The following is a 23,567-nucleotide window of genomic DNA, read 5'->3' on the forward strand; positions in this document are numbered from 1 at the left end:
TTTATCTACTCAAATAACAATGTTTTAGGTGTCTGACTTGCGATTAAACGTCTATTATTTATATACGAAAGAAGATGGATGTCTGAGAGTCCCGGGGCTTACGACCTGGCGTTTGGCCGGCTCAGGTGATGACTTTATACATTTTTATAAAGTTCACCATTCACGAAAATCCATTTTTATTAAAATTGGATTTTGTGATTAATTTTTAATGAAATTATATTATTTTTAATAAATTATATTATATAACTTTAAAAACGTTCTCCTGAAAAATCAAGTATTTTGATTTATGACGTTCTTGAAAGGAGTGAGCGAAATATATTTTTTTTTTTTGTTTTTGTTTTTTATAATAATTGTCCGCCTCCGTAGTGTAATGGTCAGCACGTTCGGCTACCGTTCTGGAGGTCCCGGGTTCGATTCCCAAGGGAGGTAAAATAAATATAAGTGATTTTTTCACTGTAATATTTATTCAATATTACCATGGACTGGTACCTGAAGCGGAGGGCTGATCACCTTTCCTTCATGTGTAAACGATCAAGATAACACTGCGTTTATATGACACAGTGCCCTATGCACCATTGGGGTGCGGATAAAGGTTTTTTTTATAGTAAATATATTTTTTTTAAATTTACACTTTACGTTTCGATAACTCCTTTCTTTTAAAAACAAAATTTTGAAGAAAAACATATTTTTTCAATACAAAAACGGTATCTTAAGAAAATAATTCAATTACTTCAAATGTTACCCGGGTTCAAAGAAAATTAAGTAGCGATTTATCGTATATCAGTTCTAAACTCTATGAGCTCCGGCAGAAAACTCATAAAACTTCCCCAGTGCCCGTCCCATTTTTGGCGGGTAACAGGAATGAAAAAAATATATATTGCAATAGATTAAGGAGGTCCTTATATTTATCGATATTACAAATCAGCTGACATTTTTGAAATGCTTCGAGTATTTCCTATTCATAGAAGTTAAAAAAAGGTATAAGTTAAGTCAGTAGATGTGCGACAAAACGATGTATGATAGATGTGCAAATAGAGAATGAGTGACGAAAGAGTGACGAAAGAACGGTAAAACAAATTTATGAGGCGAATGTTATTGGGAAAAGAAGCAGAGGAAGACCGAGAAAAACATGGCACGATCAGGTATGCCAAATACTTGAAAGTGGTCGGGTTAGGAGTCGTAACAATCGGCGGGTATGTATGAGGAGATGCATGAACGTGGAAGAGGCGAAGAATGTTTGCAAGGACAGAGTGGTGTGGCGCTCTATTCTCTCTGCCTGCCCCTGCGGGGAAGCGGCGTGATGGTTAGTTAGTTAGTTAGTTAATCAGTAGATGTCAATAAAATGCGCATTTATAGTCTGCTTCATCACATCAAAACACGGCTCCGGGATACAACGTATTAATGTTGCCGTGATTTCCTTTTGCAGGCTTGAACGGTCTCCGTAACATCGGCAACACCTGCTTCATGAACAGCGTGGTGCAGTGCCTGGCCAACACGCGCCCGCTCATGGAGTACGCCGGCAACCCCGAGCAGTTCACCCCCGACATCAACACCACGCTCAGCTGCATGAAGGGCGCCCTCATCAAAGGTGAGCCCGAATCTCACCAGTCTCCTTCTGTTCTGACATGTCGACACGGACGAAGAAGAATACGGAAGTATTATATCTTTAATTATATCTTTAAGCAGCCTTAAGAAACTGGGAGTGCGATTAGGACTCGCAGGGTCCGCATTTAACAGTATGAAGGCTATCTGGAGATCAGATCTATGCTTGGTGAAGACCAAATGCTGCCTATACAACGCCTACATTGCTCCTGTTCTCTTATACGGCTGTGAAACATGCCACCTTACAAGGGCCCAGAGCAGCCGTGTACTGAGCGCCGAGAATAGGTGTCTGTGGAGAATTTTAGGCGTGCGGTGGTTTGACTTTGTGAGGAATGAAGAGATAAGGCGTAGGACGCAGCAAACCTTGGTCACAACTGTCGTCAAGAAAAGGCGATTCAGTTGGCTCGGCCATGTACTCCGCATGCCTCCCGAGAGCCGCCATCAAGCTTGCCTCTTTTACAAGGCATCAGGTTCCCGACCACTGCTGACAATTCGTCGGCAGTTCTCGTCAGAACTTCGGGAAGCGGATCTGACTTGAGAGGATGCAAGGAAGCTGGCCGCCGACAGAAAAGCCTGGAGATAGTTTATGGACTCCATATGCTCCACCTCGGGTGCGGATATGGTTTAATAATAATATCTTTGTCAGTGTTTGATAATGTCTTAATAAGAGAAAACGCGTCACATATTATCATATATACTTACATAAAAGTAGAATTCAATCCAATGACCTTGTTGAATTTTGGATATGTTACCTGAAAATTGAAATATACTCCGATTGTAGAACGTTTGATTGTCTTGCAGCGTTCTCCACGGTGATCTCGGAGCTGTGGCGGGAGGGGGAGGCGGACAGTGTGGTCAACACGACGGCGCTCAAGGCGCAGATCCAGAGGTTCGCGCCCCGCTTCATGGGCTACAGCCAGCAGGACGCGCAGGTATAGCGTTGTCAGTGGCCCTCATTATTTACGGCGTTACGATGTTGGGGCGCAATGTGCTGGCGGCCATTCTTCGTGCGTATCACGACGGGTCCCTCCCGGATAAAACGATAAATATTTCTTGAAAGTTTTTCGCAGTTTTTTTATTTTTTTTGAATTACCTAACGTCCAAGTGACTCTGAAATCTAGCTACGGCTTATGCAACACCTTTTATCATGTCCCTACTTAGGCATCAACTTTTTGAGTTTCATAGCCTATTCCCACTCGTGGGTGGATTTCCTCTTTATGTTTAAAGTTACTATAATTTCATATAATTCATGAGAGAAAATTCTAGGCAAAAACACTCGCCAAGTTTTTCGCAGATACTTTGCAGTCACATTTTACAGTCTCAATTTAAAAAAAAAATATATTTGTGTAACAATTGTTTTATTGTCATTTGATAATCCAAAATTCACCTTTGTCCGCCTCCGTAGTGTAATGATCAGAACGCTTGGCTACCGTTCTGGAGGTCCCCGGTTCGATCCCCAGGGGGGGTCAAATAAATATAAGTGATTTTTTCACTCTAATATTTATTCAATATTACCTTGGACTGGTACCTGATGCGGAGGGCTGATCACCTTTCCTTTGTGTGTTGACAATCAAGATAACACTGTGTTTATATAATGCAGTGCCCTATGCACCATTGGTAAATCTTGTCTTTGGTTAAAGAGTTTTAAATTAAAAATCAGATTCAAATTCGTATATTTTCAGTATATTTTTATGTGAAAAACTAAGTGATTCGACCTGAATTAATTTTATAATTTAAAATAATTAGTATATATATATATATTACGAACTAAAATTTAAAGCGTATACATTAAAACAGAAATTAGAAAATAAGCAAGAACACTCTTGTTTAAAGATGTAGAAGAAACCCGCTTCGGAATATCCCCTCAGACACATGGAACAGGTATTGTTCAGCATAACTTCCTACAGGCATAACCATCTGCAGGTTGATCCTGTATATAGGAATGTGAAACACTATGCTGACGCTGTTTTTAGCTAACCATCGAGAACATGCTCCAATGTTCCGGATAATTTCAGGATAATCCATCATACCGCGCAGCAATGGATAGAAATGGATTTAATACCCGTACTCTCCCATGCAGAGATATCACTTTACCCCTTTTATCATAGCAGCCGATGGCACCGTGAGATGTATAGACATATGTATAATAATTAAAGAAAACACTTCGTTTTTTACCACTTGAGTTTAATTATAGACTACATGTTTCAGAAGCTAAACTTCCATCATTCAGGTCTGTATAATAACTAAAATATAAAATATAAAATTGTTCTATAAATAAGGATAGGGGGAAAGTAAGGGGAAGGGGTTAGTCAAGGAACGGAATTTGAAAACAAAGGAAAAATTGAAAGCAATGGCGAAGAATTTTGAAACAATATATTATTTAATAAATTATTATTAGAATTCAGGTTTTTTTGTATTTCTAAATTTTCAAGATAATTCATAATTTGGCCTTTTGTTTTCAAATTCCGTTCCTTGACTAACCCCTTCCTCTTACTTTCCCCCTATCCTTATTTATAGAACAATTTTATATTTTATATTTTAGTTATTATACAGACCTGAATGATGGAAGTTTAGCTTCTGAAACATGTAGTCTATAATTAAACTCAAGTGGTAAAAAACGAAGTGTTTTCTTTAATTATTGTAACATGTCTTACCACAAAGTTAATGCCGAAACAATAAATAAGACATATGTATAGACGCCAATAGTGGCGGCACGTACGATATGATGTTTGGATAGCGCTAATGTGCCTTGTGTTTTCAGGAGTTCCTGCGCTACCTCCTGGAGGGCTTGCACGAGGACGTGAACCGCGTAACGGTGAAGCCCAAACCCATCCTCACCGAGATAGATGATAATCTCAGGTATTCAACATGTTTACAATGAAGAAAATTCCAAAAGTGTGTCCCAAAGACTTGTTCCCAAGTCTGGGTTTTCTTCACATAGGATTTTTTTCATTTTTATAAATAGACATGAAAAAAATAGAACGCAAAGCTGAGATAAGCATTATCGATAAAATTAAGAAAGGTGTGTTGAGATGGTTTGGACATGTAGAACGAACGAGTGAGGAAAGAACGGTAAAACAAATTTATGAGGCGAATGTTATTGGTAAAAAAAACGCAGAGGAAGACCGAGAAAAACATGGCACGATCAGGTATACCAAGTACTTGAAAGTGGTCAGTTTAGGAGTCGTAACAATCGGCGGGTATGTATGAGGAGATGCGTGAACGTGGAAGAGGCGAAGAATGTTTGCAAGGACAGAGTGGTGCGGCATTCTATTCTCTCCGCCAACCCCTGCGGTGAAGCGGCGTGACGATTAGTTAGTTAGTGTCTGACGCATGTTTTATTCTCCAAAGATCTCCATTTCGGAATTTTAGGCGTCCATCTTGTCTTATCTTGTATTACAATAATTACGCGAAGACTGAGTGGTGTGGCGCTCTATTCTCTCTGCCTACCCCTGCGGGAAGCGGCGTGACGGTTAGTTAGTTAGTTAGTTAGACATCTCATATGTACAGTACTCTTGTAAACTCATATCGCCCACTCCAAGATTAATGGGCGGAAAAAGAAACCTTTTCCGAGAAGCAGGAGTATGGTTTTTCTTGACTGTCCAAAGCTGTTCATGGAAAAAGAACGAGAAACAATTTGGCCAATCGGACCTGTCCGATGCGCCATTAACGAAAGCGTCATTAGTGTCTTTATAAATGATATTGAAAGAAACATAGACACATACCTCTGACATAGGGCACGGTCAAAGACAAAAGACGGAGGCAGAGAGTCTGAGTTAAATTATTTTATGTTTCCACCCCAATACTGATGAAAATTACTTGCAATATAATCTCTTTCTTTTATTTCTCTAGAATTACTTTAAGAACTAACCTTACTTAGTGATCTTTTTACTCTAATATTTATTCAATATTACATGGACTGGTACCTGAAGCGGAGGGCTGATCACCTTTCCTTTGTGAGTTAACGATCAAGATGACACTGCGTTTATATAATGCAGTGTCCTATGCACCATCGGGGTGCGGATTAGTTGTTCAAAATTATCAACAACAAAAAAAATGGGAAAATTCTCTATTTCATAATATTTTATCTAAAGATAGACAAATCATTGAAACATAAACGTTACCCAAAGAATTTGGCATTTTTTGTAAAATCGACATGGATCTGACGGATTTTGAAAGTAGGCGACACATAGTCACTGTATCAATTCTCAGCACATTACGCCTAGACCGAGGTTCGATCATATTCAAGGATTCCACGTTGGTCTAGTCTCAACGTCCTGAGAGTTGCACGACCCAGTTTGGTCGCTGATGTCCGTCTTCTTCTTCTCCTTGCAGCGACGCCCAGAAGGCGCAGGAGTCGTGGCAGCGCTACCTGCGCATGGAGGACAGCCGCGTCGGGGACATCTTCGTCGGGCAGCTCAAGTCCTCGCTGCGCTGCACGCACTGCAATCACACCAGCGTCACCTTCGACCCCTTCTGGGACCTGAGGTAGGACCGCGATATCTGCCAACCCTCATCCATGCACCATGAGGAGAAATCATTTCAAAGAAAATTCTCATTCTTTCACATATCGCTCACTCCTTTCAAGAACGTCATAAATCAAAATTCATCAATTTTCAATTGTGCATGTTTTCGGAATGCCCAGAAAATCTACTATACCCAGCAGAAGAGGCATATTTTTGACTTAATATTTACCCGCTACAGGGCAGAAAGTGTTGTTTTTGCATTTTAAAGAAAAGGTATTGTTTAATTATTTTTTTAAATATACTAAATATTTTTTAAATGGAGAAAAAACCTTCAGGTTTTACCTAAAAAGATCTGTTGCACAGTAAAAAGTTCAAAAAGTGGCTTGATATTTATTTTTAATACATTGTAATATATTTTTAAACTTTAAAACCGTTCTCCTGAAAAATCAAGTTTTTTGATATTTGACATTGTTGAAAAGAGTGAGAAATGTGAGTGCTCGGAAGCATGTATGTTCGCTCCCTAGGTGAAACATATGGCCAACACGAGACGTCTCCAAGTCACTCTGTCACGCGCCATCTCCTTGGCTTGCTCCCAGGTCAGTCCGGCGTCTGGTAGTTCCGCTGAGTATAGTGGTTGAATGGGCGCCGGAATCCTCGGGGTTGGAAGAAGTGACACAAGGGGTTGAGGCTCTCAGGTGGCATTCTAAGGACATGTCCCGACCTTTTTCTCCTTCTCCTCTTCAGGACGTCCAGTATTAGGGGCTGTTGAGTTCTTCTCCTCACATCGTCAACTCATACAACTACGACTCAAAAAATCTGTTTGATTTTACAATCAATACATAAATTGTTGCATATACTGTGCTCTGTTTCAGCTTGCCCATCCCGAGTAGGACCGGCCCCCTCAAGCTGTCGCAGTGCCTGTCTCACTTCACCCGGGAGGAGGAGCTGGATGGAGATGAGAAACCCGTAAGTCTGATGATGACGATGGAAGATGTGTGGAAGAATCCGACAGTCTTAGATTCGGAAAGTCGTTGAATCGAAAGTTACATTTAAAGCCGTTTAAATGACTTTTGTTAAATCAATTGATTCAGTCGTCAAATCCAACGGTCATTGAATCGAAGATATTATTTTTTGACATTTTTACCCTGGACTGGTGCCTGAAGCGGTGGGCTGATCACCTTGATAATAATGCATTTATATGATGCAGTGCCCTATGCACCATTGGGGTGCGGATAAGGGTTTGAAGGATGAAGATTCTACAACATTTTGAGTGTGTACAAATACTTGTTCACAAATCTGGATTATCTCCATTATAGTAGTTATTTTCATATTATTTTTTAAATCTCATCAAAGATGAAGAAGAATATGGTCATAATAAGTCTGGGCATTTACGGGGCTGACGACCGTCATAGGCTGGTTTAAGTGATCACTTTACACACGTGTAACATTCACCAATTCTAGCTATTATTGACAACCACACTACTCAAATTCTTGGAAGTTCTATATATATGAAACAATTGAGAAACCTTGTTCTTGAATCACTAGAACTTAATATAATGTATTCACTAGCTTTATTTAAGAGAGGGAGATACGTAATATATGTTATTTATTGCGTGTTTCGCATTGCAGACATGCTCCAAGTGCCAGGTGCGCCGCAAGTGCCTGAAGTGGTTCACGATCCAGAAGTTCCCGCGCGTGCTCGTGCTGCACCTGAAGCGCTTCTCCCCGCAGGAGCGCTTCCGCGGCAAGCTCAACGTGCAGGTGGAGTTCCCGCTCTCGGGGCTCGACCTCGGGCCCTGCGCCGCCGCCGGCCCGGGCGGGCGCGCGCTGCACTACAGCCTCTACGCCGTCAGCAATCACTCGGGTGAGTCCATCGACCTCTCTATCTCCCTCACGGTTAGCGCTACGGCTGAGGACGAGGCCGCCAGACGTCACCTGACATTTTTAAAGGTATAACCACTTAATGAGTTCTGTTTCACATTACACAAGACTAGTTTCGAAAACAAACAGATGTTTTCATCTACAGGTGAAAAGTAAAACATAAATGTACACTTCACTCACTCCTTTCAATAACATCAAATATCAAAAAACTTGATTTTTCAGGAGATCCTTTTTAAAGTTTAAAAATAAAATGAAATGTATTAAAAATAAATTTCAAGCCACTTATTGAACTTTTTACTGTGCAAAAGATCTTTTTAGGTAAAATCTGAATGTTTTTTCTCCATTTGAAAAATATTTAGTATATTTAAAAAAATAATTAAATTCTACTTTTTCTTCAAAATGCAAAAACAACACTTTCTGCCCTGTAGCGGGTAAATATTAAGTTAAAAATATGCCGCTTTTGCTGGGATATATTACATTTTCTGGGCATTCGGAAAACATGCGCAACTGAAAATTGAAGATTTTTGATATGTGACGCTGTTGAAAGGAGTGAGCTACTTGTGCATTCTGTATTCATCACATTGCGATACAAGCAGAGACCCTTTTTTCTGCAAAATAAAAATTTTGTCAATCCAACAAAGATAGCAGCAGTGAACTCATGTGTACTGTGTCATGAGATTGATCCTAGGAGTTTCAGGAAAAATTTCAGCAGCATCAATCATGTAAAAAATTATGAAAATCACACATGTATTAAGTCTTCTTCTTCTTCTTGGCGCAGGCCTGGTGGCCTATTTTCAAGAGGGATTAGCCTCCTGCGATATCTACAACATTTTGAGTGTGTCCAAATACTTGTTCACAAAATCTGGATTATCTCCAATTACAGGAGTTATTTTCATATTATTTTTTGATATCTCATCAAAGATGAAGAAGAATATGGAAGTCTGGGCATTTACGGGGCTTACGACCGTCATAGGCATTTGTTTCTCATGTGTGTGATTATAATCCAGGATTCGGATCTCACATACTAATATAAGAGTTTCTGCTTAGTAAACGGCTTGTTTACATCTCACCAATAGATGTCTCTAGTGAAGTTCTAGTGATTCATGAACAAGGTTTCTAAATTGGTTCATACATATAGAACTTCCAAGAATTTGAGTAGTGTGGTTGTCAATAATGGGTAGAATTGGTGAATGTTACACGTGTGTAAAGTGATCACTTAAACCAGCCTATGACGGTCGTAAGCCCCGTAAATGCCCAGACTTCCATATTCTTCTTCATCTTTGATGAGATATCAAAAAATAATCCTGCGATATCGATTCCCAGCTGTCGATCCATTTCTACCTTGGGGTTGGCCGTGCAGTGCAATGTGGGGGAGTCTGGATGGTTCCATTCTCCTCACACGCGCATACCATTGTCTCCTTCGTTGCCTTCCCCACCCAACGACATCTTCCATCTCGCATATTTCCCTTATCCTGGCGTTCCTTATTCTGTCTCGTAGACTCTTCAGATATCCTCCTTAGAGATCTAAGCGCGTTTTTTGTGCCAATGCATAAAGTGTATTGTCCGCCTCCGTAGTGTAATGGTCAGCACGCTCGGCTACCGTTCTGGAGGTCCCGGGTTCGATTCCCAAGGGGGGTAAAATAAATATAAGTGATTTTTTTCACTGTCATATTTATTCAATATTACCCTGGACTGGTACCTGAAGCGGAGGGCTGATCACCTTTCCTTCATGTGTAAACGATCAAGATAACACTGCGTTTATATGCCGCTGTGCCCCATGCACCATTGGGGTTGCGGATAAGGGTTTTATTATTTATGCATAAAGTACTGTAGAACGGGGCTACTTGAACTTTGATGTGTTACTTGAGCCCAGTACAAAAAAAGGTATTTAAATCTGTATTTCGTCTACAATAATGAACGTATGGACATGATTCATTGTTTCCCTGACAGGTGACACTTATTGTCACGATACTTCGATCGATACCACGGTCTAAATATTTTTAAAATTCAAGTAGCCCCGTTCTACGGTAAGCCCTGTAAATGTTTTGAATATTGAAAGCATTAACTGTGTGGATCATATTGATATATTATTTCGAGAAATAAAAATACTTTGTGTTCTGATCCACTCACATTTTTATTAACCAACTAGTTTCGGCAACAACCTGTTGCCCTCTTCAGGGTTACATTTATTACTAGTAATAAATGTAAAGGAATGCAAAGCTGAGATAAGCATTATCGATAAAATTAAGAAAGGTGTGTTGAGATGGTTTGGACATGTGGAACGAATGAGTGAGGAAAGAACGGTAAAACAAATTTATGAGGCGAATGTTAGCTGGAAAAGAAGCAGAGGAAGAACGAGAAAAACATGGCACGATCAGGTATGCCAAATACTTGAAAGTGCTCAGGTTAGTAGTCGTAACAATCGGCGGGTATGTATGAGGAGATGCATGAACGTGGAAGAGGCGAAGAATGTTTGCAAGGACAGAGTGGTGTGGCGCTCTATTCTCTCTGCCTACCCCTGCGGGAGGCGGCGTGATGGTTAGTTAGTTTTAATAAATGTAACCCTGAAGAGGGCAACAGGTTGTTGCCGAAACTAGTTGGTTAATAAAAATGTGAGTGGATCAGAACACAAAGTATTTTTATTTCTCGAAATAATATAGCCCTGTAAATACCTAGACTTCCATATTCTTGTACGTCTATGATGAGATTTCAATGATTTTTTTGTATGCTCAATGAGTTGGTTGGTCTCGCTTCTAGGTACCACATATTCCGGCCACTACACGGCGTATTGCAAGCACCCCTACAACGGAGAATGGCACGAGTATAATGATTCCAGGTAATTTTTAAATAACAAAAATAATAATGAAGAGATGGAAAGACTGAGCATGTGAATCGAATGATTGAAGAAAGATTAGTAAAACAAATTTACGAGGCAAAGATTGGCAATGGAAGCAGAGGAAGATCTAGGAAAACTTGGCGCGATTGGGTATTTCAAAGACTCGTGCACGGTGAGGTCAGGAGTCGAAATAATCGGTGCGTATGTATGAAGCCTTTAGAAGATTTTTGTCCGCCTCCGTAGTGTAATGGTCAGCACGCTCGGCTACCGTTCTGGGGGTCCCGGGTTCGATTCCCAAGGGGGGTAAAATAAATATAAGTGATTTTTTCACTGTTATATTTGTTCAATATTACCCTGGACTGGTACCTGAAGCGGAGGGCTGATCACCTTTCCTTCATGTGTAAACGATCAAGATAACACTGCGTTTATATGACGCAGTGCCCTATGCACCGTTGGGGTGCGGATAAGGGTTTTATTATTATTATTATTATGTATGAAGAGATGCATGAATGTGGAATGGGTGGAGATTGTGGAGATTTAGCAAACATAAGCGTTTTTAGTTTTTTCAAAAGATCTTCTAACTTTCACTGTTTCTAACTATCGGTAAAAGAGCACTCCATGCCATCGGACCGCAACAGCAAAGGCACACTTGAAATACATAAAGTCAGTCACTTTACCCATTTTTATTATATATTTTTTTCTCTTTTCAGGGTGTCGTTGATTTCACCGAAAAACGTGTGCTCATCCGAGGCGTACGTCCTGTTCTACGAGCTGTCGGACGGCGTTATATCCTCCTAGCGTACCAAATCCCCGTGCGCACTCTACTAGCTGTTCATCTCCCTTGCAACACAGGGATGGAGGAGCGAATGTAGCAACTCTGCAAAGACCTGTGTTGTTTTGTTAAACTTCAAAACTTGCTTGTTTAATTCATACGACGCCATTACAAGAACAGAAATTGTTTGTTTGATTTCGATGTTAACTGAAACAAAAATTGTTTGTTTAATTTACCATGTCATTACGTAAACAAAATTAGTTTAATTTACGATGTGACCCACAAACGACATTTGCTAAATTTACGACGTCATTACGAAAAATAATCTAGTTTAATTTACGATGTCATTACACCAACAAAACTTGTTTAATTTACAATGTCACCACAACAACAAAACTAGTTTAATTTAAGATGTCATCAAACAAACAAATATTGTTTAATTTACGGTATTATTGCAAAAACAAAACTTGTTTAATTTGCGATGTCACCACAACAACAAAACTAGTTTAATTTACGATGTCATCACACAAACAAATCTTGTTTAATTTACGGTATTATTGCAAAAACAAAACTTGTTTAATGTACAATGTCACCACACCAACAAAACTAATTTAATTTACGATGTCATCACACATACAAATCTTGTTTAATTTACGATGTCATCACACAAACAAATCTCGTTTAATTTACGGTATTATTGCAAAAACAAAACTTGTTTTAATTTGCGATGTCATTATACAAACAAATCTTGGTTATTTGAAAATGTTTTCACACAAACAAATCTTGTTTAATTTACGATGTCATCACACATACAAATCTTGTTTCATTTACGATGTCATCACACAAACAAATCTCGTTTAATTTACGGTATTATTTCAAAAACAAAACTTGTTTAATTTGCGATGTCATTATACAAACAAATCTTGGTTATTTGAAAATGTTTTCACACAAACAAATCTTGTTTAATTTACGATGTCATCACACATACAAATCTTGTTTCATTTACGATGTCATCACACAAACAAATCTCGTTTAATTTACGGTATTATTTCAAAAACAAAACTTGTTTAATTTGCGATGTCATTATACAAACAAATCTTGGTTATTTGAAAATGTTTTCACACAAACAAATCTTGTTTAATTTACGATGTCGCTAACACAAACAAAATTTGTAAGGTAATTTACGACAATATTACAAAAATCAAATCATGTTTCTTTAATTTTCGATTTTATTACAAAAATATAACATGTTTGCTTGATTAACTATGGCATTAGAAAATGAAACATGTTAGTTTAATTTATGATGTTATTACAGAAACAAAATTTGTTGGGTAATATACGACAATATTTTAAAAATCAAAATTGATTTGTTTTATGTAAATAGATGATGTTATTACACAATCAAATCTTGTTTGTTGAATTTATGATGATATTATAAATTCAAATCTTGTTTGTTTGATTTACGATGTTATTACATAAACAAAACTTGTTTGTTTTATTTACAATGTTATTACATAAACAAATCTTGTTTGTTTGATTTACGATGTTATTACAAAAACAAATCTTGTTTGTTGAATTTACAATGATATTATAAATTCAAATCTTTTTTGCTGGATTAACAATGTTATTACATAAACAAAACTTGTTTGTTTAATTTACGAGGATATTACATACTCAAATCTTGTTTGTTGAATTTACGATGATATTATAAACTCAAATCTGGTTTGTTTGATTTACGATGTTATTACAAAAACAAATCTTGTTTGTTTAATTTACGAGGATATTACAAAATCAAATCTTGTTTGTTTTATTTACAATGTTATTACATAAACAAATCTTGTTTGTTTAATTTACGATGATATTACAAAACAACACTGGTTTTTTAATTCACGACAATATTACAAAATCAAACATTGTTTGTTTTATTTACAATGTTATATTTGTTTGATTTACGATGATATTACGAAAAATGTTACCAGTATCGTAGGAGGGGTCAGACGGCGGACGATTATGACAATTCTGTCAGACGTTGTCTGGTCTGTCGCTCAAAGACTGTGACCATAAAAAATTTACAATGTTATCACAATAGTTTTATCATGTTTAACAGAAAATGACTATATATATATATATATATATATATATATATATATATATATATATATATATATATATATATATATATATATATATATATATATATGTGTATATTTCATATCAGGCATGTTGGCTTTGTTTTAAATTCCACCAAAAAATAGTTGATAGTCCATCTGTCTTAAAAACTTGTCAGTTCTTCTGTTACTCTTCTCTTCTTCAGGCCAACGTCTTTACTACTTGACGCCATTAAGGGTCTTGAAATTATCAGGTTAGTGAAATACTCCACCATATACCATATATGATGGGATATGGTGTGAACTACGCACGACGGAATGTTCTTTTGGTGGTTTTGTGACAAAGAAAAAATTATTGATTTGCTCCGCGGGCCGCAGGTAGACACCCGCTGAATGAAAAAAAGTAGAAAAAAATACATATATCAATTTTTCGAATTTGTGCCACCTTGCATATTTGAATATTTTACTTACCAAATGGTAATTTCATTATAGAAACAAAATTAGAAACATTTCGCTCACTCCTTTCAAGAACGTCATAAATCAAAAAGCTTGATTTTTCAGGAGAACGTTTTTAGAGTATTAAAATATAATACAATGTATTAAAAATAAATATCAAGCCACTTATTGAACTTTTTACCGTGCAAAAGATCTTTTTATGTAAAACCTAACTGTTTTTTCTCCCTTTGAAAAATATTAAGTATATTTAAAAAAATAATTAAACAATACCTTTTCTTCAAAATGCAAAAACAACACTTTCTGCCCTGTAGCGGGTAAATATTAAGTTAAAAATATGGCGCTTTTGCTGGGATATAGTACATTTTCTGGGCATTCCGAAAACATGTACAACTGAAAATTGACGATTTTTTATTTAAGACGTTCTTGAAAGGAGTGAGCGAAATGTCTTTTTTTTATATACTTTGTCATTTTCTGTTGAATATCCAAATAATTTTTATTTATTTTTTAATACATTGTTACCATTTTACTGTATAATATGTCAACATTTCGCAAACTGTCTGCGTCCAAAACTTACCTGTAATTTATTTTTTAAATCTTTTTTTAATTTTCACATCTTTCTACGAAATTTAATCCGTATTAAGTCAAGGTGTTGGAGATCAAGCCTGCGACGGTCGTAAGCCCTGGAAATGCCCAGATTTACATATAATTCTTCATCTATTTGTCCGCCACCGTAGTGTAATGGTCGGCACGCTCGGCTACCATTCCGGAGGTCCCGGGTTCGATTCCCAAGGAGGAATCAAATAAATTTAAGCAATTTTTCAATCTAATATTTATTTAATATTACCCTGGACTGGTACCTGAAGCGGAGGGCTGATCACCTTGCCTTAGTGTGATCAAGATAGTAGTGCGTTTATATGATGCAGTGCCCTATGCACCATTGGGGTGCGAATAAGGGTTTGAAGGATGAAGATTCTACAACATTTTGAGTGTGTCCAAATACTTGTTCACAAATCTGGATTATCTCCAATTATAGGAGTATTTTTCGTATTATTTTTTGACATCTCATCAAAGACGAAGAAGAATATGGAAGTATGGGTATTTACGGGGCTGACGACCGTCATAGGCTGGTTTTAGTGATCACTTTACACACGTGTAACATTCACCACTTCTACTCATTATTGACAACCACACTACTCAAATTCTTGGAAGTTCTATATATGTGTATGATCCAATTTTGAACATTGTATTAAGAATCACTAGAATTTTCACTAGTGACATCTATTGGTGAAATGAAGAGCTTTTTTACTGACAAGAAACTCTTATATTAGTATGTGAGGTCCGAATCCTGAATTATAATCACATACAAGAGAAACGCAAGAAAATATCATTTTATATAATTATTTTAGCTTTTAATTTGACCAGATAATTTATTAACAATATTTTGAGTTTGTCAAAATACTTGTTCACTATGTATGTTCTATATACATATGTATATGAACCCATTTTGAAACATTGTTCTTGAATCACTAGAACTTCACTAGAGACATCTATTGGTGAGATGAAAAGAAATCACTTGCACCAGCCTATGACGGTCGTAAGCCCCGTCCATTAGTTAAATCACAAATATTAATTTGTGATTTAACTTACAAACAAAAGGTTTTACAAAACTTTACGAATATACAACCAAAAAAGTATTGTTTTAATTTATCTGTTTGATATTGTAAATAGTTTATTTACAACATTTTGAGTGTGTCCAAATACTTGTTCACAAAATCTGGATAATCTCCAATCACAGGAGTTATTTTCCTATTATTTTTTGACATCTCATCAAAGATGAAGAAGAATATGGAAGCCGGGCATTTACGGGGCTGACGACCGTCATCGGCTGGTTTAAGTGATCACTTTACACACGTGTAACATTCACCAATTCTACCCATTATTGACAACCACACTACTCAAATTCTTGGAAGTTCTATATATATGAACCAATTTAGAAACCTTGCTCTTGAATCACTAGAGACATCTATTGGTGAGATGTAAAGAAGCTTTTTATTAAGCAGAAACTCTTGTATTAATATGTGAAGTCCAAACCCTGGATTAAAATCACACACATGAGAAACGCCAGAAAATACCATTTTCATTTTTATTATTAAGCTTATAAATTATCTGGTCAAATTATGAGCTTAATAATAAAAATGAAAATGGTATTTTCTGGCGTTTCTCATGTGTGTGATTATAATCCAGGATTCGGACCTCACATACTAATACAAGAGTTTCTGCTCAATAAAAAGCTTCTTTACATCTCACCAATAGATGTCTCTAGTGAGGTTCTAGTGATTCAAGAACAAGGTTTCTTAATTGGTTCATATATATATATAGAACTTCCAAGAATTTGAGTAGTGTGGTTGTCAATAATGGGTAGAATTGGTGAATGTTACACGCGTGTAAAGCGATCACTTAAACCAGCCGATGACGGTCGTCAGCCCCGTAAATGCCCAGGCTTCCATATTCTTCTTCATCTTTGATGAGATGTCAATAAATAATAGATTATTTCGTTTGATTATGAATTTTAACGAATCTCAGCTAGTATAAATTGTTTTGTGAAAGTAATGGACGCAATATATATTGAATTTACCCAAATTTATACCGCGTCCCCCGCATTTTTTCACATTTTAACCGGGCCTTGATTGTTTGCATTTAAAAGCCCCGCAAGATGCATAATCTAACGTGAATTCACCATGTAACTATTTAATTATTTATTTATTTATTATAATCGTAGTTTTTTTTATTTATTTATCTTGTAAATTTTGTTTTGTCACAAAAATTTTACATTTTGCTCGCTCCTTTCAAGAACGTCATAAATTAAAAAAACTCGATTTTTCAGGAGAACGTTTTTAAAGTTTAAAAATATAACGCAATGTATTAAAAATAAATATCAAGCCACTTATCGAACGTTTTACTGTGCAACAGATCTTTTTAGGTTAAACCTGAAGGTATTTTCTCCATTTGAAAAATATTTAATAATAATAATAATAAAACCCTTACCACACCCCAATGGTGCATAGGGCACTGCTTCATATAAACGCAGTGTTGTTCCGATCGTTTACACATGAAGGAAAGGTGATCAGCCCTCCACTTCAGGTACCAGTCCAGTGTAATATGGAATAAATATTATAGTGAAAAAATCACTTATATTTATTAAACCCCCCTGGGAATCGAACCCGGGACCTCCAGAACGGTAGCCGAGCATGCTGACCATTACACTACGGAGGCGGACTGAAAAATATTTAGTACATTTAATAAAATAATTACACAATACCCTTTCTTCAAAATGCAAAAACAACATTTTCTGCCCTGTAGCGGGTAAATATTAAGTTAAAAATATGTCGCTTTTGCTGGGATATAGTACATTTTCTGGGCATTCCGAAAACATGCACAACTGAAAATTGACAAATTTTGATTTATGACGTTCTTGAAAGGAGTGAGCGATTTGTCTCCACAGACAGTGCATGTTATTTTGTTTGCATTTATGAAATAGGAGTCTGAATGCGAAAATTCTCATATAAAGATTTTTTAAAGAATGCAAAGGTATTTATCTAAATTAAATTGCACACATGATAGAAGAGAAACTTCTTAAAAAAAAGGAGAATAAGAGAGAATTTAATGTGAGGGATAAAAGGAAAGAAAGAGAGAGACAGCATCTCAAAAAATATGAAATAATACATAATTAGTATAAAAAATATTTACAACATTTTGAGTGTGTCCAAATACTTGTTCACAGATCTGGATCTCCAATTATAGCAGTTATTTTTCATATTATTTTTTGACACCTCATCAAAGATGAAGAAGAATACGGAAGTCTGGGCATTTACGGGGCTGACGACCGTCATAGGCTGGTTTAAGTGATCACTTTACACACGTGTAACGTTCACCAATTCAGCCAATTAAATTTAGGTCGTCAGCCCCACAAATGCCCAGACTTCCATACTCTTCTTCATCTTTGATGAGATGTCAAAAAATAATATAAAAAATATTTTGTTCAATTTCATTAAATGATTCGGCAGTCACTTTGTGGTAATATCTATATATTTTTAATTCAAGTTTTATTCGGTGAATACCATCATTTCTTAAAATCTATTATGACACGTGTTTCGATGCATTCCGCATCATTTTCAAACACCGTATGCGTGCTCAAAAATAAAAAAAATAATGCGGAATGCATGGAAACACGTGTCACAATAGATTTTAAAAAATAGTGGTATTTACCAAGTAAAAATTTAATTGTCCGCCTCTGAAATGTAATATACTGGAGGTCCTGGGTTCGATTCCCGGGGGGGGTTAAATAAATATATGTGATTTTTTCACTCTAATATTTATTCAATATTACCCTGGACTGGTACCTGAAGCGGAGGGCTAATCACCTTTCCTTCGTGTGGTCGTGATCAAGATAACACTGCGTTTATATGATGCAGTGCCCTATGCACCATTGGGTGCAGATGAGGGTTTGAAGTGATAACTAAAGAATCGGATATATGTCTGTGATTCAATATTGTAGAGATAGCGAGAAAAAATTTCATCTATTGTAGTTCCGGATTCGTTATTGTTGCTTTTGGTTTGTTGAAACACAATGATAAACATTACTTATGCAACGCGTGTTACATCAGCTGTTCATATATAGCGCAGACGCTATAACACTTATCGCTTTTCATCATTGTGTAAACATTGCTATCTTTTGCTCCACTCACGTGGTGTCAGAATGCATAGCCCTCTTCCTCCCTCTCTACGTTATATATTTCTTCTCCCTCGAGTAACGAAATATGCCCTAATAAACGTGACACATCCTTGAAATTTCACTCTTGATTCTCGTCAAATTATCGATTATAGAATTGCAGCGTAAAGTTAAGAAGTTTCACTTCAAAAGAGTGTGCTAAGGCTCCTTTTTAAATTACTAATTTTGATATTTCATATTGTTCAATTATTTCAATAAATATATTGTCTAGTCTTTTATATATGTTTTATTTTTATGAATTTTCTGAGGGTTTTCCAAAAATATTTAAAAATCACTATTTATTTATTTCACTTGTAATTTTTTTTTATTTACAGTATTTTGAGTGTCTTAATTTTTATGTCCGCTTCCGTAGTGCAATGGTCAGCACGCTCGGCTACCGTTCTGGAGGTCCCGGGTTCGATTCCCAAGGGGGGTAAAAATAAATATAAGTAATTTTTTCACTGTAATATTTATTCAATATTACCCTGGACTGGTGCCTGAAGCGGAGGGCTGTTCACCTTTCCTTCATGTGTAAAACGATCATGATAACACTGCGTTTATAAGACACAGTGCCCTATGCACCATTGGGGTGCGGATAAGGGTTTTATTATTATTGTTTATTATTATTAATTTTTATTCACTTCTGAATTTTTCCTACTTAGTACCTTTTTATTCATATCTCAACACAGAAGAAGAAGATTACAGAAGTCTGGACTTATGAAGGGTTACGACCCGTCATCGAATGGTTAAAGAGATCACTTTATACCTGTGTGACATCCACGATTCAGATATATTGATCAAACTCAAGACACAGCATTTGACTTCACTAGAACTTCACTAGAGACACGTATGGTAGGGTGAGAAAAGCTTTATTTTGAGCAGAAACTCTTTCATTTGTATGTGAGGTCTGAATCCTGGATTATAATAACATACTCGAGAAATGCTAGAATCCGATAACAGGTCGTAAGCTCTATAAATGCCCAGATCTTCCATAGTATTCTTCATCGGTTGAGATATAAATGAAAAACTTGAGGTTTTTATATATTTTTGGTCACGCTGTATATATTTTACAAAAATATTCATAATACTATGTGAAACTTGCTAATTTTATAACACATAGCGGATATCGCTTCAATTCTATACGCTTGATCCTAGTGAAAATCACTCACAAACTGAATACATACATACTCCGACGCATGAACAAAGATACTGGATAATATCAGCTACTCTTCCTTGCTTAGCATAATGTTCGTATTACCCTGTCGAAGATCAAATACCCCATAACTTCTAGCCCTGGTGCGTAGGGCACTGCATCAAGTTGATACGGTGTTAATACATTGTTGTCGGGCGGTTTTGTTCATCGACCCCGCCCCTAATTATACTCTGGCAGTCTGCCGCCCGACCCTCAGTATACTAATCACAAGTAGCCGCAACACCCAATTCCCATCTGTACAATGTTTGCAGGCGTCTCTCGCGCTCTACCTAAAGTAAGCAAATAGAACGCTCGCAAGCGTCTCCCGCTCTCTACCGACAGTATGGAAAAGGACCCTAATTATACTCTGGCAGTCTGCCGCCCGACCCTCAGTATACTAATCCCAAGTAGCCGCAACACCCAATTCCCATCTGTACAATGTTTGCAGGCGTCTCTCGCGCTCTACCTAAAGTAAGCAAATAGAACACTCGCAAGCGTCTCCCGCTCTCTACCGACAGTATGGAAAAGGACCCTAATTATACTCTGGCAGTCTGCCGCCCGACCCTCAGTATACTAATCACAAGTAGCCGCAACACCCAATTCCCATCTGTACAATGTTTGCAGGCGTCTCTCGCGCTCTACCTAAAGTAAGAAAATAGAACGCTCGCAAGCGTCTCCCGCTCTCTACCGACAGTATGGAAAAGACGCTTTTAAGCGTTTCCCGCAAACAATGTGTCAAGTTCAATCCTGCGCTTCGTGTAGCAGTCCAGGGTGACATTAAACAAATATAAGAGTAAAAAATCACTCATATTTATTTTATACCCTCCTGGGAATCGAACCTGGGACCTCTAGCATCGTAGTCAAATGCGCTAACCACTGCATTATGAAACTGGAAAATGAACAACTACACTTATTTGCATCCCATGGTGCATAGGGCATGACAGCATATAGAATTCTAGGTATTTATAAAGCTTACGACCCATCATAGGCTGGTTTGAGTGTTCACTTAATACACGTGCAACATTCACCATTCTAAAAATTTAAAATTGTGTTTTCAGGCGTCTCCCAGCATGTGAACTAATTCAGAGTAGGATATCCATATAAATTAAAAAATAAGGGCCTCTGCTTAGTAAAAACCTACTGAAACCAACCATAGATGCCGCCGAGAACTCGCATATGAAGCGACGTGTGAATTATTTGATAAATATGGTGTATGAGTTCCAAAGATTTGAGTAGCGTGGTTGTCAATCATGGGTAGAATGGCGAATGTTACCAGCCTATGCCAGGTCGTAAGCCCTATAAATACCGATATTTCCATATATCAATATGAAAGCTGTAATATATATTAACAATATAGTTATCTTCTTCTTCATCTTGTTGTGTAGGCCTTGTGGCCTGTTTTTAAGAGGGATTATCCTCCTGCGATGTCGGATTCCCATCTATCGAGCCATGTCTTTGGTGGTCTGCCCGGGAGTCGTCTACCATGGGGTCGGCCGTACAGTGCGATGTGGGGGAGTGTGGATGGTTCCATTCTCCTCACATGTGCATACCATTGTCTCCTTCGTTGCCTTCCCCACCTAACCACATCTTCCACCTCGCATATTTTCCTGATCCCGGCGTTTCTTATTCTATCTCGAAGACTCTTGCCTGATATGGTTCTTAAAGTCTTCATTTCTGACACTCTACGCGCGTTTTGTGTGTATATAACTATAAAATATGAAAATTCTTGACTTGACATATCGCTCACTCCTTTCAAGAACGTCAAAAATCAAAAGTCGTCAATTTTCAGTTGTGCATGTTTTTAGAATACCCAGAAAATGCACTATATCCCAGCAAAAGAGGCATATTTTTAACTAAATATTTACCCGCCACAGAGCAGAAAGTGTTGTTTTTGCATTTCGAAGAAAAGGTATTGTTTAATTATTTTGTTAAATATACTAAATATTTTTCAAATGGAGAAAAAGCCTTCAGGTTTTACCTAATAAGATCTGTTGTACAGTAAAAAGTTCAGTAAGTGGCTTGATATTTATTTTCAATACATTATATTATATTTTTAAACTTTAAAAACGTTCACCTGAAAAATCAAGTATTTTGATTTATGACGTTCTTGAAAGGAGTGAGCGATATGATAAATTAACCGGAAAATCAATTATAAAAGATTGTCTTTTACCATCCATCCCGGAAAATCATAAATGTACTGTATTTTCTTTAATTTAATATGTTTTGATCTTCTTTAGGAAGGTTTGATATATCGAGGTGTGTATAATAATGAATAAAATAGTCAATTTTCTCCCTGCGTATTAAACAATGTGATTGCAGACACAAAATGTGTTCATACGTGTATTTAGTCCAATGCTTATTAAATAGTTAATAAATTAATATACTAAATTAAAACTTAATTTGTTTTGAATATTAAAAAATACAAGTGTGTAGCTTATCGTGAATTGTATTGTAACAGAGGCCTTGTTGGTTTAACCCTTACTGGTCCAATATGGAATCTCATTCGATATGGATTTTTTCCTCTTAGGTCCCATGTCGGATGTTATTCGACATTTTTTTCATCATTAGTATTATTTATTTAAATTCCAAGCTTACATTTTTGTATACAACATTTTGAGTGTGTCCAAATACTTGTTCACAAAATCTGGATTATCTCCAATTACAGGAGTTATTTTCATATCACTTTGTGATATCTCATCAAAGATGAAGAAGAATATGGAAGTCTGGGCATTTACGAGGCTTACGACCGTCATAGGCTGGTTTAAGTGATCACTTTACACACGTTTAAAGTGATTACACGTGTGTAAAGATTCTTTACATCTCACCAATAGATGTCTCTAGTGAAGTTCTAGTGATTCATGAACAAGGTTTCTAAATTGGTTCATATATATAGAACTTCCAAGAATTTGAGTAGTGTGGTTGTCAATAATGGGTAGAATTGGTGAATGTTACACGTGTGTAAAGTGATCACTTAAACCAGCCTATGACGGTCGTAAGCCCCGTAAATGCCCAGACTTCCATATTCTTCATCTTTGATGAGATATCAAAAAGTACATTTTTGTAACTCGTATCTATTACGACAGTATGTGGAGCAGAGGACAAATGTTTTTTTTCCAATTGGAATGCATACCTAGATTTTTTTTTTAAATATTTGGGTACCGGAAAGCGTTTACTTTCCCTTCCCGGTGATATGTATTTACTACAACTCGACTTTTCAAATGAGAATATTAATATAAAATATAATAGATACGGGCTCACAATTTTTATATTTGCCTCCGTAATATAATTATGTATTACATGAAACTATTATAATATAAAGTTATTCATTTGCAGCGACGGAAATAAATAATTGTGATTAAAATCGGGAATAAAATCACCAATACAAAAGTTTCTGGCGTGCTTTGTAAGTATACGTACATGTCGCATGTTGTAACGTGTTTACTTTGCCAGTCCAGTAGTGCGCAGATCGTCTTGCGCGACGGTTGT

General features: G+C 36.8%; 1 protein-coding gene across 1 annotated transcript in view; it reads left to right on the forward strand.

Moving 5' to 3' along the window:
- LOC148312312 (uncharacterized) overlaps window positions 1–12,902 on the forward strand; it is a 40,270-nt gene extending 27,368 nt beyond the window's left edge. The window contains exons 4-11 of the mRNA XM_088277460.1: window positions 1,427–1,588; window positions 2,404–2,534; window positions 4,364–4,461; window positions 5,938–6,090; window positions 6,941–7,034; window positions 7,698–7,932; window positions 10,707–10,785; window positions 11,496–12,902. Coding sequence (XP_088133586.1) covers window positions 1,427–1,588; window positions 2,404–2,534; window positions 4,364–4,461; window positions 5,938–6,090; window positions 6,941–7,034; window positions 7,698–7,932; window positions 10,707–10,785; window positions 11,496–11,583 — 1,040 coding nt within the window. The 3' untranslated portion in view covers window positions 11,584–12,902. The remainder of the gene's footprint in view (window positions 1–1,426; window positions 1,589–2,403; window positions 2,535–4,363; window positions 4,462–5,937; window positions 6,091–6,940; window positions 7,035–7,697; window positions 7,933–10,706; window positions 10,786–11,495) is intronic.
- The last annotated feature ends 10,665 nt before the right edge of the window (window positions 12,903–23,567 follow it).

Source organism: Brachycentrus maculatus, unplaced genomic scaffold (genome assembly GCF_059751285.1).
Source record: "Brachycentrus maculatus isolate JH-2025_06_01 unplaced genomic scaffold, ASM5975128v1 h1tg000043l, whole genome shotgun sequence".
NCBI classification, from domain to species: domain Eukaryota; kingdom Metazoa; phylum Arthropoda; class Insecta; order Trichoptera; family Brachycentridae; genus Brachycentrus; species Brachycentrus maculatus.